This window comes from Sinohyriopsis cumingii, unplaced genomic scaffold, assembly GCF_028554795.1.
Source record: "Sinohyriopsis cumingii isolate HCF-2022 unplaced genomic scaffold, ASM2855479v2 utg001176l, whole genome shotgun sequence".
NCBI classification, from domain to species: Eukaryota; Metazoa; Mollusca; class Bivalvia; order Unionida; family Unionidae; genus Sinohyriopsis; species Sinohyriopsis cumingii.
This window is the reverse complement of record NW_028315968.1, coordinates 4,121,657-4,140,062: the sequence shown is the minus strand read 5'-3', so window position 1 is coordinate 4,140,062 and position 18,406 is coordinate 4,121,657. Positions and strand designations below refer to the sequence as shown.

At 34.6% G+C, this 18,406-nt stretch overlaps 2 protein-coding genes across 2 annotated transcripts in view; one reads left to right on the top strand and one right to left on the bottom strand.

The window, feature by feature from the left end:
- LOC149772792 (uncharacterized) overlaps positions 1-18,406 on the top strand; it is a 132,806-nt gene that overhangs the window by 5,011 nt on the left and 109,389 nt on the right. The window contains exons 2-3 of the mRNA XM_089947275.1: positions 9,260-9,443; positions 10,106-10,291. Of these exons, the coding sequence (XP_089803401.1) occupies positions 9,260-9,443; positions 10,106-10,291 (370 nt within the window). The remainder of the gene's footprint in view (positions 1-9,259; positions 9,444-10,105; positions 10,292-18,406) is intronic.
- Positions 1-18,406, bottom strand: part of LOC149772793 (NAD kinase-like) — a 163,802-nt gene that overhangs the window by 109,626 nt on the left and 35,770 nt on the right. The gene's annotated exons all lie outside the window — the stretch shown is intronic.

Below are 18,406 nucleotides of genomic sequence, written 5' to 3'. Positions count from 1 at the left end.
TTTTTTAAACTCCTGTTGAGATTTTATGAGCTAATCATACTTGTGGTTGGGTGTTGGGTGAGTAGCCTTTTGCAAAGCAAAAGCAAACAGTACTTTAAGCTGAGAGAAATCCTGGTGTATTCACATAATTGATATGATTGGAAGTCATCAGAGTTAGTTAAATAAATGAAATAAGTTCCATGAAAAAGATTATCAGGCTGCATACTACAAGACACACTGTATACTCATTGTTGTCCCTTGCTATAAGACATCTCAGTATAACATAATCCTTTTATAAGACAGGTGTGGTCATATTGTAATTATGAAACTATCATTATAGATTATAATTTGGGTAAATTTAATGTGGCTAAAAGAAGGGATTTCAGCAGGAAATAAAATAGCTGGAGAATTTGGAACAAGGGTTAGGGGCAGGAGTTTGCATGCTACCGGAAAATCGCAGAAGGTGGGGAGAAGGAACAGGTTTTGTTCTTGACCAGGAAAAGCCATTTGATTTTTCAAATATTGATCCAAGTCTGCATGAGATAGGAATTTTCAGCAACATAAAAAAAATATAATTGAGTCATGGTTGAATTAATCATGAGTTCAATGAGTTGTTACTGGAATTTTGTAGAGGTTCTGGAACTCCTTAGTACACTGAGGTATACTTGATCATTGGGGGCAGATTGCCATAAAAATACATGTATTGTCATTCCAAGTGCTCAGTGATTGGATTGGTCAGGTAGATTGGTTAACCCATGTTCAGCTCCATACCGATACCTTTTTTTATAAAGGAGTGAATACCAGTCTTAAGTGTCATGTAGAGCCAACATGATGTTTGCATTGTGAGTTTTTGGTAAGATTAAACAAAATATGATCAGGCTTATCTTTCCCTTTTGATGTTCCCACCCAGAAGGTATTCTAGGATCAACACTCAAGTGCTGAAAAGTTTTAACCCAAAGAGGGATGTGTGCTTATTAATGCACATGCAGGTTTTAATGTTGTTTAGGGTATATTGTGTATTACATTCCCCTAGTTAATAGCAAGTTTTATGTTCAGTTTGGTATGTATTATATACCCCACCACCATTTCATGTCAAGTTTCATGTTTAATATTGTATGTATTATGTACCCCACCCCCAGTTCATGGCAGGTTTCATGTTAATATGGTATGTATTATGCATCCTTCACCTCACCCATAACACGGTGCACGTTAGTGGCTCTGTTGAACCAATTTATAGTTTGGGACAGTTCTCTGTGGTTTTTACTTTTATACTCTTGGACCCTCATTTTTTTTAATATATAAATTTGTCTCAGTAGTTAGAATACTGGTCTCTTCTGGAGAATTGTGGTTTAGCACTTAAATTTTGTAAATACTTTTATGAGTTTGCACAAGAAAGGGAAATTTTATCCTGAACAACTTGTCTAAAGTCTTATCAACATGGTGTAAAGTCTTATCAGCATGGTGTAAAATCTTATCAACATGGTGTAAAGTCTTATCAACATGGTGTAAAATCTTATCAACATGGTGTAAAGTCTTATCAACATAGTGTAAAATCTTATCAACATGGTGTAAAATCTTATCAACATGGTGTAAAATCTTATCAACATGGTGTACAACATGGTGTAAAATCTTACCAGCATGGTGTAAAATCTTATCAACATGGTGTAAAATCTTATCAACATGGTGTAAAGTCTTATCAGCATGGTGTACAACATGGTGTAAAATCTTACCAGCATGGTGTAAAATCTTATCAACATGGTGTAAAATCTTACCAACATAGTGTAAAGTCTCATCAACATGGTGTAAAGACTTATCAGCATGGTGTACAACATGGTGTAAAATCTTACCAGCATGGTGGTAAAGTCTTATCAACATGGTGTAAAATCTTATCAACATGGTGTAAGGTCTTATCAACATGGTGTAAAGTCTTACCAACATGGTGTACAACATGGTGTAAAGTCTTATCAGCATGGTGTACAACATGGTGTAAAGTCTTATCAGCATGGTGTACATCATGGTGTAAAGTCTTATCAACATGGTGTAAAGTCTTATCAACATGGTGAAAATCTTATCAAGATGGTGTAAAATCTTATCAACATGGTGTAAAGTCCTATCAACATGGTGTAAAGTCTTATCAACACAAGGTGTACAACATGGTGTAAAGTCTTATCAACATGGTGAACAACATGGTGTAAAGTGTTATCAACATGGTGTACAACATGGTGAAAATCTTATCAAGATGGTGTAAAATCTTATCAAGATGGTGTAAAATCTTATCAACAAGTTGTACAACATGCTGTAAAGTCTTATCAACATGGTGTACAACATGGTGTAAAATCTTACCAGCATGGTATAAAATCTTATCAATGTAGTGTAAAGTCTTATCAACATGGTGTACAACATGGTGTAAAATCTTGCCAGCATGGTGTAAAATCTTATCAACATAGTGTAAAGTCTTATCAATATGGTTTAAAGTCTTATCAACATGGTGTACAACATGGTGTAAAATCTTAACAACATAGTGTAAAGTCTTATCAACATGGTGTAAAGTCTTATCAGCATGGTGTACAACATGGTGTAAAATCTTATCAGCATCGTGTAAAATCTTATCAACATAGTGTAAAATCTTATCAACATAGTGTAAAGTCTTATCAGTATGGTGTAAAGTCTTATCAGCATGGTGTAAAATCTTATCAGCATGGTGTAAAGTCTTATCAACATAGTGTAAAGTCTTATCAACATGGTGTAAAGTCTTATCAGCATGGTGTAAAGTCTTATCAACAAGGTGTACAACATGGTGTAAAATCTTGTCAGCATGGTGTAAAATCTTATCAACATAGTGTGAAGTCTTATCAACATGGTGTAAAGTCTTATCAACATAGTGTAAAGTCTTATCAACATGGTGTAAAGTCTTATCAGCATGGTGTAAAATCTTATCAACATGGTGTAAAGTCTTATCAACAAGGTGTACAGCATGGTGTAAAGTCTTATCAACATGATGTAAAGTCTTATCATCATGGTGTACAACATGGTGTAAAGTCTTATCAGCATGGTGTAAAGTCTTATCAACATGGTGAACAACATGGTGTAAAGTCTTATCAGCATGGTGTAAAGCCTTATCAACATGGTGTAAAATCTTATAATTATGGTGTAAAATCTTATCAACATGGTGTAAAGTCTTATCAGCATGGTGTAAAGTCTTATCAAAATTGTGTAAAGTCTTTGAAAAACACATTGCTAACCCTGTTTGCTCATACACATACATGAATGATAATCTTGTCTACAGTGAGCAGTCTAGTTTTAGGAATTCCTAAACAGCCCTCATAAAACTCACCGACATTTGGCTAAATGAAATGAAAAAAGTAAATATTACAGGTTTTATTTACCTTAACTTAAAAAGAAGTCATTTTTGATTTAGTAGATCACATTATCTTTATTACACCCAGGACCCAAATACTATAATTTTATTGAATATGAATAGAAAATGGTAAACTTCTTATCATCAGCAGAGAAGGCAGATGTATGTAGAAGCAGCCAGAGATCTACTGCAATTGTTATGGTTGGTGTTGCACAGGAGTCAGTGTCAGGTCCTGTGTTATTTGTAATCTTTGTTAATAACCTCTCATTTTTTTGCTAAGAATTCCAGCACTGTCCTGTTGACAGATTAAGAATGACCTGCTTCTGTTCCATCTTTAAATGTCATCCAAGCCATGTAAGACAAATAGATCTAGAGATTACTGAACAATGGTGTAAGAATAACAAAATGCTTTGAAATCAAAATAAGACTGACTTCATAAGCATAGCTCAGAATTTGGCTCACATAGATCAGAAACATCATGATTTGAATCTGAAGATTACAACCATTGAAACATCATGATTTGAATCTTAAGATTACAACCATTGAAACATCATGATTTAAATCTTAAGATTACAACCATTGAAACATCATGATTTGAATCTTAAGATTAGAACAGTTGAACATGTTGCAAAGCATGAACATCTTGGCATTCGTGTGGACAATTTTCTTCATTGGATGGATAGATTAATAATGTATATAAATTGATTTCTTCAAAGACAGTGTGGGGCCCTGAGTGGCCGAGTGGTCTAAAGTGCTCTTCGTTACGGATCACTGCCATCTCACCTCTGTCTGCGGCGGTTCGAGTCTAAGATTCAGCCAATGTGGGTATGTGAGAAAGCTTGCCAGTAGCTTCTCGAGGGTCGGTGGTTCTTTCCGGGGTTTTCCCGGGTTCTTCCTCCACCATTAATACTGGCCGCCATGTATAGCCTATCGTGTGCTGAAAAATGGCGTTAAAACCCACAACAACATCAAAGGCAGCACCACTTGCCAAAATTAAGAAATACTTTCATCCTGATGTCAAAATCCTATATTGTATTGAATACATTCAAACAGTACTAGATTGTTGTTGTAATATTTTTGGGAATCTGTTGTATTCCAGACCCTGACAGAATTTATAATAACCAAAAGGAGTAGGCCCCTATTAGTTGAGCGGTCTAAGGCACTTGCCTTTACCAATCATTGCTGTCTCACCTATGCATGGGTTTGAGTATCGGGCTTGGCCCATGTGGGTATGTGAAAAGACTTGCATTTAGCTTCCGATGAGTTGGTGGTTCTTGCTGGGGTTTTCTCATGTTTTCCTCCACCATTTGTACTGGTCACTATGTGTATAGCTTAAAATGTGTTGAAAAATGGCATTAAACCCCAAAACATCAACAACAGTAAAAAGGAACATTATGAACAGTATGCATAGATTTAGATAATCAGTTTGATTCACATTCTGAATTCATGTTAAAAAATTAAGTTGGGTGGACATTGACTATAAAGCTGATTACAGTACAGCTGTTCTAATATATGAATCTTACAATGGAACTGCATCACAATTTCTACAAGTCATGTAATGCCAGACATACTGCACTGCACTAGCTACAAGACATGTTTAGACTGTACCACAATTTCTACAAGTCATGTAATGCCAGACATACTGCACTGCACTAGCTACAAGACATGTTTAGACTGTACCACAGTATTAGGCTGATAAATCATCCCCATACCTGTACTGATACTGACTGAAGGTTTCAGTAAGCCGTATTTAGCTAGATAGACTTTATCATAATATCTACAAGGCATTTTTAGCCAGAAAAAAGCACATCACAATATCTACATAGCATGTTTAACCATAAACACTGCACCCACAATAAATAAAATACAGTATCTACTCGACTACAGATTGCAACAGGATTTACATTGTATGTATAGACAGTTACACTGCACTACAATATACACAATACAATGTTTAAACATACACACTGCACCACAGTATTTGTAAAACATACACTGCATCCACCATATATACAAGGCACATTTTGCCAGACATTGCACCGCAATATCTACAGTGCATGTCTAGCCAGATACATAGCACCACCATATCAACAAAACATGTTTAGTTTAATACAGTGCACTACATTATATGCAAAGCACATTTCAACAGATACACTGCACTACAATGTATACAAGGCACATTTCAACAGATACACGGCACCACAGTATATACAAGGCACATTTCAACAGATACACTGTACCACAATATATACAAAGCACATTTCAACAGATACACTGTACCACAATATATACAAGTCACATTTCAACAGATACACTGTACCACAATATATACAAGGCACATTTCAACAGATACACTGTACCACAATATATACAAGGCACATTTCAACAGATACACTGTACCACAATATATACAAGTCACATTTCAACAGATACACTGCACTACAATATATACAAGTCACATTTCAACAGATACACTGTACCACAATATATACAAGGCACATTTCAACAGATACACTGCACTACAATGTATACAAGGCACATTTCAACAGATTCACTGTACCACAATATATACAAGGCACATTTCAACAGATACACTGCACCACAATAGTATGCAAGTCACATTTCAACAGATACACTGCACTACAATGTATACAAGGCACATTTCAACAGATACACTGCACCACAATATTTGCAAAGCATGTTTAGCCAGTTAGACTGCACCACAGTATTTGAATATCTAAAAGACATGTTAGCTAGTTTCACTGCATCACATATTTACAAGATGTTTAGACAAATACTCTGCACACAACATCAACAAGACATGCTTAGACAAATACACTACACCATAGTCTCTAAGGCATGTTTAGACAAATACTCTGTACCACAATATCAACAAAACATGCTTAGACAAATACACTACACCATAGTCTCTAAGGCATGTTTAGACAAATACATCACAATATCTACAAGACATGCTTAGACAAATACACTACACCATAGTCTCTAAGGAATGTTTAGACAAATACTCTGCACCACAATATCAACAAAACATGCTTAGACAAATACACTACACCATAGTCTCTAAGGCATGTTTAGACAAATACATCACAATATCTACAAGACATGCTTAGACAAATACACTACACCATAGTCTCTAAGGCATGTTTAGACAAATACATCACAATATCTACAAGACATGCTTAGACAAATACACTACACCATAGTCTCTAAGGCATGTTTAGACAAATACAATACATCACAATATCTACAAGACATGCTTAGACAAATACACTACACCATAGTCTCTAAGGCATGTTTAGACAAATACAATACATCACAATATCTACAAGACATGCTTAGACAAATACACTACACCATAGTCTCTAAGGCATGTTTAGACAAATACAATACATCACAATATCTACAAGACATGCTTAGACAAATACACTACACCATAGTCTCTAAAACATGTTTAGACAAATACAATACATCACAATATCTACAAGACATGCTTAGACAAATACACTACACCATAGTCTCTAAGGCATGTTTAGACAAATACAATACACCACAATATCTACAAGACATGTTTAGACAAATACACTACACCATATAGTCTCTAAGGCATGTTTAGACAAATACATTACACCACAGTATCTACAATGCATGTTTACACAAATACACTACACCATAGAGTCTCTAAGGCATGTTTCTCAAGACACATTGTACCATAAGATCTACAAGTTAGGTTGATTAAACACTGCACCATAATGTATATAAGGTATGTTGAGACTCGTACACAGTACCATAATATATGTAAGGAACATTTCAACAGATACACTGAACCACAATATTATACAAGTCACATTTCAACAAATACAATGCACCACAATATTTGCAAAGCATGTATAGCCAATTAGACTGCACCACAGTATTTGAATATCTACAAGAAATGTTAGCTAGTTTCACTGCATCACATATCTACAAGATGTTCAGACAAATACTCTGCACACAATATCAACAAGGCATGATTACATAAATACACTACACCATATAGTCTCTAAGGCATGTTTCTCAAGACACATTGTACCATAAGATGTACAAGTTATGTTTAATCATAAACACTGCACCATAATGTATGCAAGGCATTTTGAGACTGATACACTGAACCACAATGTATACAAGGCATTTTGAGACTGTTACACTGCACCACAATGTATACAAGGCATTTTGAGACTGAGAGACTGCACCACAATGTATACAAGGCATTTTGAGACTGATACACTGCACCATAATGTATACAAGGCATGTTGAGACTGATACACTGCACTATAATATATACAAGGCATTTTGAGACTGATACACTGCACCATAATGTATACAAGACATTTTGAGACTGATACACTGCACCATAATGTTTACAAGGCATGTTGAGATTGATACACTACACCACAATGTATACAAGGCATGTTGAGACTGATACACTGCACCATAATATATAAAAGGCATTTTGAGACTGATACACTGCACCATAATATATACAAGGCATTTTGAGACTGATGCACTGCACCATAATGTATACAAGGCATGTTGAGATTGATACACTGCACCACAATATATACAATGCATTTTGAGACTGATACACTGCACCATAATATATGCAAGGCATGTTGAGACTGATACACTGCACCATAATACACATATACAAGGCATGTTGAGACTGCACCATACTGTATACAAGGCATTTTGAGACTGATACACTGCACCATAATGTTTACAAGGCATGTTGAGATTGATGCACAGCACCATAATATACACAATGCATGTTGAGACTGATACACTGCACCATAATATATAAAAGGCATTTTGAGACTGATACACTGCACCATAATATATACAAGGCATTTTGAGACTGGTGCACTGCACCACAATGTATACAAGGCATGTTGAGATTGATACACTGCACCACAATATGTACAATGCATTTTGAGACTGATACACTGCACCATAATATATGCAAGGCATGTTGAGACTGATACACTGCACCATAATATATACAAGGCATGTTGAGACTGATACGCTGCACCATAATATATACAAGGCATTTTGAGACTGATACACTGCACCATAATATATACAAGGCATGTTGAGACTGATACACTGCACCATAATATATACAAGGCATTTTGAGACTGATACTGTGGTTATTGATAAAACTCTGTCTCTGTCTCCCCCTCTCTCTTTCTTTTGTTGGCTTTTCACCATGATTATATGTTATTTATATCTGTCTTTCTTAACTTTTTCCAAGTTAATGGTGTAATTGACCAGTGAAATTTATTTTGTAAACAATATAATATATAGCTATAATTTCTCTGTAAGTGTAAATTAAATATTTAGATCATTATTAATTGAAAACTTACTTTTTTGCTTTAATTTGAGTTAAAGATACAGTCTTGTTTCTTGCCTTAAAAACTTCCATTATGGTATTTTCCCATTAAGTTGACTGAGTATTTCTAGAAAATGGTCATAGCCACCTAGGTCAAATAGAGGGTACATATTCTTGTTTACCTAAGAATTCAGTCATGCCTTAATATGAACATCTGAAGCAGAACCAGTTTTATTGTTGTGTTTGGTTGATAATATGGTTGGATTAATTTTTTTTTATTCAAACTGTTATTCACATGAATTGTGCTCAGTAATAGTCTTGAATTGAAACATTAATTTGGAATTAAAGTGAAAGCAGACAAGGGCATTTTGGGTTATATTATTGTGATGCATCAAAAGAATGTGAACACATCACCACATTCCAGGTGATTGGCACATTAGCACATTCAAGACTACAGGCATGTCAACACACTCATTATTATATGTAAACACAATCACTGACCTAGCACCTTAATTCCTTGTTATTTTTTTCTTTAGGTCTGTGAATTGGCAGAGCATGAGTGGCATGACACCAGTATATGTAGCCTGTCAGAGTGGCCAGCTAGACACTCTCCGATATATGATAGAGAAAAAGGGCACCGCAAAGATAAAGGCCTATGATGGAATGTCATGTTTGCATGCTGCGGCACAAAATGGCCATTTGGAATGTGTTAAATACCTAGTAGGTACATGAGTGAGCACTTAATTTATGCAACTGCACACAGTGCAGGTTGTGTCATTAAAACAAGTTGTTGGGTTTCTTTTTTCATAACATATTCTTATACTTATCAGTAATAATTATTTCCAATACTTTCTTATTCTTTAAGGAGACAATTCTTATAACTGGAACTCATTTTCCTGCTATCAGGTTTTGTATAACTCATTCATACAAAGGAGATTACTTCTTACATGCTAGTTGTGTTTCATTCTTAATGTTAATTGTATTAATCAGCTTTAGTTAAAATTTCATGAATCATGTATCATTGCAGGACACATTTACTGCTAGAAGTTTCTCTGAAAACTATCTGTGAAAAGAAAGAACATTATAGGTATCAACAAATCAGAGTTTTTTCAATCCAAGAATTGTTTATGTCTGTTGGATTAAGGAATCCTCAAGACCTAGCAGCTTTGGAAATGAGTATCCAGAAGCTATCCTTTTAGTAATGGTTCTGTTACAGTCCTGTCAGTGGAAGACATAGCCAGGTATTTGACCATGGTCCTGAATTGAAGCTAGAATGGAGGAACTGACAACTTTTCTGCCTTTGGTAAAATCGTGAGCGGCCATCTGTTATAACCACTATAAAATATAAACAAAGGATGGCAAACTATTTTATGTATTTGTAGATCCATGAGCAGGACTGTAATTCCAATGAGCGAGACTTTGATGGGGCCACGCCACTTCACTTTGCTGCGAGTCAGGGCCATTACAGGATAGTAGACTGGCTGATGAAGAATGGGGGTGCCAGAGTGATGCTGGACAACCTTGGTGGCAGCCCCTTACATAATGCTGCAGAGACAGGGCAGTTACAGGTCAGAACACAAATAATTGGGTTTATTGTATAAAACTAATGACATATTCCTACCCTTTAAAAATGTAAACATGGAAATTATTTGGAAAGAATATTTTTGTTGTTGCTGTATGTAAGTTATTTAAGAACTCCTGGTTTTACTCAAAATTGGATTTACCGATTTGTATATTTTATTCCAAACCTTGAGATGTGTATCTTGTAAGCTGAATAGTTAGCAACACTAAAGTCGTGAATGTTAATTTTCATACAATTGAAGCTGGTCAAAGCTAAATAATTTTCTATAATGAATGAGAATTCTTGACTTCACTTCTGTCAAATGTTTCATTATAAACTTCATTTTGTGTCAGGGTTAATAAAAATTAGGTTTTTTTAAAATAAATATTTGGCATGTAACATTTTGTAATAACAGAAATGTTTTTTATAAAGGGAAATAACTCTTCTAATACTATAAGTAAGATTGTCAAATGAGAAGAATTCATAAAATTTGAATTGATGAAATAAAAAAAAAAGTAATTTAAAGTATAGTTCATTCTTACTTCTTAAGACCTAAATTGATAGAGATGGAAAATGTGAAAAATATTACAAGAATAAACAAGTGAATGGTTGTTTGAGAAGAGGAAATAATCATAAAACAAAATTGAAAAAAATAAATATTTTTAAATTAAGATGCTCAAGTGAAATAATTTTACAAAATTGGAATGATGAAATGAAAAATAATTTGAAGTTCTTAAATTTTTATAGGTTTTGCTGTTGTTTCTTTTTGCATGCATTTATTTCATGACTGAATTCCTAGAGTTGCAGTGCAAACAGTAGCCTTTGCTCCCATAAGACCTATACTTAGGATAGAACAACAAACACTTTCTTAACTAACATAATTGTGTTTGAAAATGTTTAAAATGGCAGTGATAGTTACTGTATTTATTTGCGTGACCTCTTTCTTCCATCTTCAAACACTTTTTTCCCAAGATCTGCCATCACATAATGTGTAATAAATTTTCATCACATAATGTGTAATAAATTTTCATCATATATAGCTGACATTCTGAGTTAATTACCAAATGTATAAGCCCAATAAATGGGTAAGTTTACATTTTGAAGGTGACCTAAATTCAGATGGCAAGTTGGTAAGAAAATAAATAATTAATTTTTTCAATGACATGGCTTGAATTTAATGCTTGCATCCTTACAAAATACGGGTTGACATTTTAAGTTGTTGTAGCTTTTTGCCAGTGCTGAATTTTTCAGGAATGTAAGCATGTCGTTAGTGAACCCCTTAAGTATATCAGGTGAAGCACTTACATATAATGCATCGTAATTGACCATTTAGCTTTAGAGAAAGGCTTTAAAGATCTTAACTGAAGCATGTGGAAACATAATTTCCTCAATTATCTTTTATTTCAATTAGTCATCAAAAGTTTGAACTTGATGCATTGTTCTATGGAAGTAAATTATTCCTTCCAAAATTATCTGCTACTATTAAACTGTGGTAATGTTTGGCTGATAGGAAATCCTAAATTTTCCAGTAGTATATGATTGCATGACTATATCGTATATAGATAGTGCAATATGTTTGGAGTAGTAATACACCTTAAGTTCCAATTAAAGACAGACATAACTGACAACAGACCATTGACATTATACAGTTTGTTAGGGCTGCAGTTGTTTCATACTGTATCAACACTTTAATCTGGCACTGAGCAAATTTTTATGGGTGCTGCCTTTCTATCATGTTGTGCGTCAGACATTATAGGATAGAAAAAAATACACTATTTTTCTGAGTAAAAACAATATTGATCTCTTACTCATGTCTTGATTAGTCGTATTTATTGATCTTGTGGGGAAGTATGCTAATAGAATGTATATGAAAGATGGTGGGGCTTCATTTGCAGTAAGTGGATGTTTCAAAGATAATTAAATTTGCAGAAACAAGTTCATGTGAAATACTGGACAACTGCATAATGAATGTCTTTGATTCCATATAAATTCCATGTAATGCCATCAGAGGGTCCAATAAAATTAGAATGGATAATAGCCATAAACAGACAGCATATAGAACTAAGAGAGATAATTAGAAGAAAGCATCTGTATACTGTACTCACTAAAAAGACCAATCCCCCATGCGAACTGCACAGACCCAGATTCGCCATCATGTCATGTGCTAGCAGATTTGGGCCTGTGCAGTTGTTAGGAGTAATCAGAAAATGGTGCTGACCCAACGTCCAATAGAGTCACCATGATGACCATCTTGAAAATCTCATTATTTCTATGCCTCCTGAATGAATGTTATTGTCAATAGGGTGTTGGCACTAGAAGACTTTTAATCATTGGACATAAATGAAACTGGTGCTGATCTGACATCCAGTATAGTTTGTCTTGAAAATCTCATTATTTCTGTGCCTCCTGAATGAATGTTATTGTCAATAGGGTGTTGGCACTAGAAGACTTTTAATCATTGGACATAAATGAAACTGGTGCTGATCTGACATCCAGTATGGCTCATCGTGGAAATCTCATTATTTCTATGCCTCCTGAATGAATGTTATTGTCAATAGGGTGTTGGCACTAGAAGACTTTTAATCATTGGACATAAATAAAACTGGTGTTGATCTGACATCCAGTATGGCTCATCTTGGAAATCTCATTATTGCTACTGTTTGTAAATGGATGACCACATTGATGTGAAGGTTTTCTTGAAAAGACTGGTTCTTCATATATAAAAGACTGGTTCTTCATGTATAAAAGACTGGTTCTTCATGTATAAAAGTTGTTGCTATCTTGTATCCATCAAACTGAATCAGTTTAGATTTTACCCACATACATTAGATGTTTTAAAACCTTTTACAAATGTAATTTGTGCAGAAAAGAAACAAGAATAAAATAAACACGTGTAGCAGATTAAATACGGTGTTGTGGATGAAGTAAAATATAAATATTTCTCTATTGTAATATATTTAAGTTGGAAAATGTCAGTGTATATTTCACTATTTTTAAGTTGTAAAATTTCAGTGCATCTTTTACTACTAATTCTACTAATTTTCTGATATGCAAAAGAAAAGGAATATTGTTTTATTGCCTCAGGTCCTCTAATTAGAGATTAGTGGCTGGTCCTCTAATTAGAGATTAGTGGCTGGTCAGCTGTGTAGAAAACTTTATTGTATCCACCTGAGGGCAACATGCAAAGAGTAGGCATGAGAATCTTAAAGTAATTTCCAGATTTACAGAATTATGTGACTGATAACACGTACTAGTTAGCCCTAAAAATGATCCAAAAAGAAGGATTCTCTGAAGTAGTGAGATACATGGTATCCGGGGAATTTGCTGATATTTCTGAGAATTTTTAAATTTGTCATTCTTATGTCTGTAAGAAGATAACTTCTTTATTGCTCATTCTAATTAAAAGACTAAACCCTTAATAAAAATTTAAAATGTGATTGTTGTTATACTTAACAACAGTATTTAAGTTTCGGGGGCCCCGAGTGGCCGAGTGGTCTAAAGCGCTGTCCGTTACAGATCACTGCCATCTCACCTCTGTCTGCTTGGGTTCGAGTCTCGGATTCGTCTAATGTGGGTATGTGAGAAAGCCTGCCAGTAGCTTCTCGTGGGTAGGTGGTTCTTTCTGGGGTTTTCCCGGTTTCTTCCTCCACCATGAATACTGGCCGCCATGTATAGCCTATTGTATGCTGAAAAATGGCGTTAAACCCTACAGCAACAACAACAACAACAACATATTTAAGTTTCTGATTTCATTGGTATAGTCATAATGCCCACATGCTTGAATGTGTGACTTTTTGAATGCAAACTAGTACACTTTCTATTTGATCTTTTCATATGTCACTCTTGTAATATTAATTTCTTTATTCTCTTGTTTGTTCTGAATTGTTTGTGCATTCATATATATCATATTTGTTTCATTTGTCTCATTTTGTGAGTATTGTTTTATTCTTCATTAGTAACTAAAGTTCCATCAGTCTGTAATAATTTCCTATCTGCTCCATAATCTGATAATCTGTAAATCATTTGAGATTACAGTAATCTGGTATGCTTATTTGTTGTCACTAGAAGGCATGTTGCATATCACATACCACATTAGGGTCATGGCTTGATATGTCCATTTTCCATCACCCTTAACTTCTGCTCTATAAATTTAAATTTAAAGTTATTTGAGATCAAGGGATAAAACTTGATATAATTGTGGTTAATCACTTGAAGGTATTGCTCAGTATCTTATATTTCAATCATACTTTCCCTTCTGATTTGTAACTTCAAAGCTTTTTAGATGAAACATGATATATGTATGTAACATTACCACAAGAAGGTGTGTCATGTACTTCATTGTTGTCATATCTTATGGTAACAGTATAACCAAGTTCACTATCCTAATTTAAAAAAATTATCACCAGCAGAATTTGCTTTTTATTTAGATGTTTTAGAAAATTTGCTTCAAAAGCCTAAAGTAAATGCTTATTTTAAAATATTTGAAGCTCATTTAAAATTTTAGAGCAGAAAAGTGTGGCTTGAATATACATACAAGTTGAATCCAATTTCAACCTCTCCGGTGGCGTAGTGGTTAGAGCGTCTGCCTTGGATGCGGGAGGTCGTGGGTTCGATTCTTGGTCGAGTCATACCAGAGACTTAAAAAATGGTACTAACAGCTGCCTTGCTTGGCGTTCAGCATTAAGAGGTTAGTGTTAGGACTGGTTGGCTTGGTGTCAGGATAATGTGACTGGGTGGGACATCATGCTACATGTCTGCGGCATGATGCCCCAGTGCTAGACATCACTATAAACTGCCACATTGCTGACATCATAGCGATATGACTGAAAAATTGTTATAGCTACGTTAAAAATCAAAATCACACACATCACACATCACAGAATCCATTTCCAAGCTGCAAAGACCCATCTCTGCTATTGCATAATGTGCTGGCAGATTTGTGGGGAGTAATCAGTAGAACAAGCATCCTAGACCTTGATTTGCTGGGCCATTATGCGATGTCAGATCAGGGTCTGTGTTATATGCAGTTTAACTCAACTTATAAGTGACTACATTCAGTACCTAGATACCTGGAGATATTTCCAATATTCAAGTACCTCATGTTACAGAGTAATTTAATTTCTCCTACTTGCATTTAATGTTGAGCTGGTAATTTATATAATTTGTACCTTGTGTTTGATAAATGGTTGAAATAACATTGATTAGGACAGCATAAGTTGAATAAGACACCATGTACATGTACATTAATCGATTTATCTTTCAGCGTCTGTCAGATATTTATTTCAAGGAAAATTTCACTACTGATTTAAAACAACCATCCACAAAATCAATTAAAAAATTATATTGTTAGGAAAGATTAGAGACCAGCATGCTTCACTGGGATATAGATCATTTTCTATCTGGAGTGCTTTTGGAGTTCATTGTGAGCGGATCTATAAATCAGGGTCGTATATTGTTTTGTAATTAGAGGATTATTAGCGAAGTCTCAAAACTAAGTTAAGTGATCTACATTTTGTTGTATCATACAATCGAGAAAAAGTTACCACTATCATAAAACCCTAAGGATTATGGATTAATTTATTGGTGGTGGTCACTGCACAGACCATGCTGAGGTCAAAGAAAGATTATTGAATGCATTAGAAATTCGATTAAAAGAAACTTAAATGTCTGTCCATCAGCTGCCTGTACCTGCATAATATTTAAAAAATCCTTGGTAGAAAAAAAAAACATTGTTTCGTTTAGTGTAGTTACAGCTTGTTTTTGCAACTGAAATGATGACATTTTATTTTATCGTTGTTTAAGAAGTCCCATTGTTTTGACCCTTCATTGTCATAAACTTTGAGGTACTTTTCTCATGTGTCCATGTATTACAGAGCTCGTCTTGATAAATACAGTATCTGCTTTATGGTGTTTGTTAAAATAGCCAAAGAACACTTGAACAAACTCAATCATTAAATCTTCAGAATGTATGGTCTGATTCAGGAATCATTATACAAATGCATCAAACTTTGTTTAAAAAATATTTATATTAATATAAAAGAATGAATAATACAATGGACTAAAGTGAAAACTACTCTCATTGATTGATGATTACTTTCTAGTGACAAACAAAAATTCTTTGAATTCAGAAAGAGTGTGTAGCAGATAACTAGGTACCATAGGTATAATAGGTTAAAGGAGACATTTTGTATCTGTGTTGAATGCAGCCTTATTGTTTGCTTTATAGAAAGATGACAAGAAAAGCTTCAGTTTTGGATAGTACCATTTAGTATATGTGTTTAGAAAATTGCGGTGTTTATTTTTGGGCAACTTATATCATTTAATATATATATATATATATATATATATATATATATATATATATATATATATATATATATATATATATATATATATATATATATATGTGATCTTCTGCACAGAGTTGTGAATGAAATCTGTGTCTGTAGCTCAGTGAATTTTCAGGCTATTGTCATTAAATGTAGGTAAAAGTAACTAATTTGTTTAGCACATATATTTCAAATCTGATTGAATCAACATGCTAAAACAAAGGGGTCTGTTTGCATCAAATGTTTTAATGCCACCATGACTTTTTAAAGAGTTAATTTGTATATTAAGAAGTGATCAGCTCACCTATTCGGCTGTAATATAGCTTCCTCCCTTTGATTTTTGTTGTCTAAGGTATAGGATGGCAAGCGGAGAATCTTTTGTGATTAGTGTCCATGTAGAAAACATGTCAGTCCTAGCTGTCCCTCTGTGAGCACAGAGGCTGAGTTCCTTCTCTTCCTTTTTGAAGACAATGAAAGCTTGATTTCTACTATTAAGAGCTGCTCAACACTCTCAAATATTTGGAAAGGCCTAACCATTTGGACGGATTATCACTTAGCAGGCCTGATTAGGTAGTTTGAACTTAAAAAAAAAACAGTGTCTGCTCTCTAATATCAAAATAAAACATTTACTGTGTGTTGGTCACTTAATAAGCCTTACATGATAAACCATAAATGATCTCCCTTTAGCATCCAGGAGATGAAGGAGCTTATGTTGTATTTATAGAACAGTGCTGTATCAGGTTCATTGGGATTTGGTTTTCTCTGGTATGCAGTAAAATTATGCAGCCAAGTATTTGCGTGACCCTGATGAAGCATTGAGTGACCCTATAACCACCCTTTCACTGGCCTGTTGAGATTCATGGGTGTTTGAACCATGCATGGATTACACAGTTCAAAGGTTTGGTTTCTCATTACATGCATCGTCAAAGTTGGAGACCATGACAACCGAATGGACTTGGTTGGAAAATTCAGACACTGCAGACAGAACTGCCATCTTGTCTTCATTTTAGAACTCTTTATGTAAAGAACTGCTGAATTTTTTGCTCTCCACAACCACAATGTCTAGAGCAGTGGCTATTTACCTTTTTGGGCCATGACCCAGATTAGGTTTGTAGTGTTAGCCTAGCGACCCATTAAATGCTAAAAAAAATACCACATGCATTGGAAATGTCATATTATTAAAGTTGATTTTGGCAGCCCAGTCAAAATAGCATTGCAACCTAGTTGTGGTTTGCAATCCATAGGTTAAGAACCACTGTTCTGAACAAATGGCGAACAGTAGGGGTAGATCCAGAAATGTTATTTTGGGTGGGTGCTTAAACATGTAGGCAAGAGGTCTGAGAACCTCTTTTGGAGGAGTCCAAGTGGGGTGAAGGTCCCAGAATCTCATAACCACCATAGCTGATGTAGATGAGTCATTGGTCAACAAAGTGCCAAGTTCTTCCAAATATAGTATGAACACAATGAATAGTCAGTGAAAACTGAGCACAGATGCATTCACAAAATTCTGACATATAACTGTATCCAGCTTCAGGTTAAAAAGAACCGTAACTTTTACATAACAATACAGGAGCATAAAGATTTGAGTATCTTTTCATAATGACTATAATATATATCAACACGCACAGAGATCCATAAGAACTAGAATTTTTACAAACTTCTGGAAACAATTGTGCCCCTCCAGACTTGCATATAGTGTGTAGTTGCCTGGTTGCTGATTAAAGCTGTATAAACCTCCTAAAGAGTTGCTGAATAAAGGTACACATACCTCCTAAAGAGTTGCTGAATAAAGG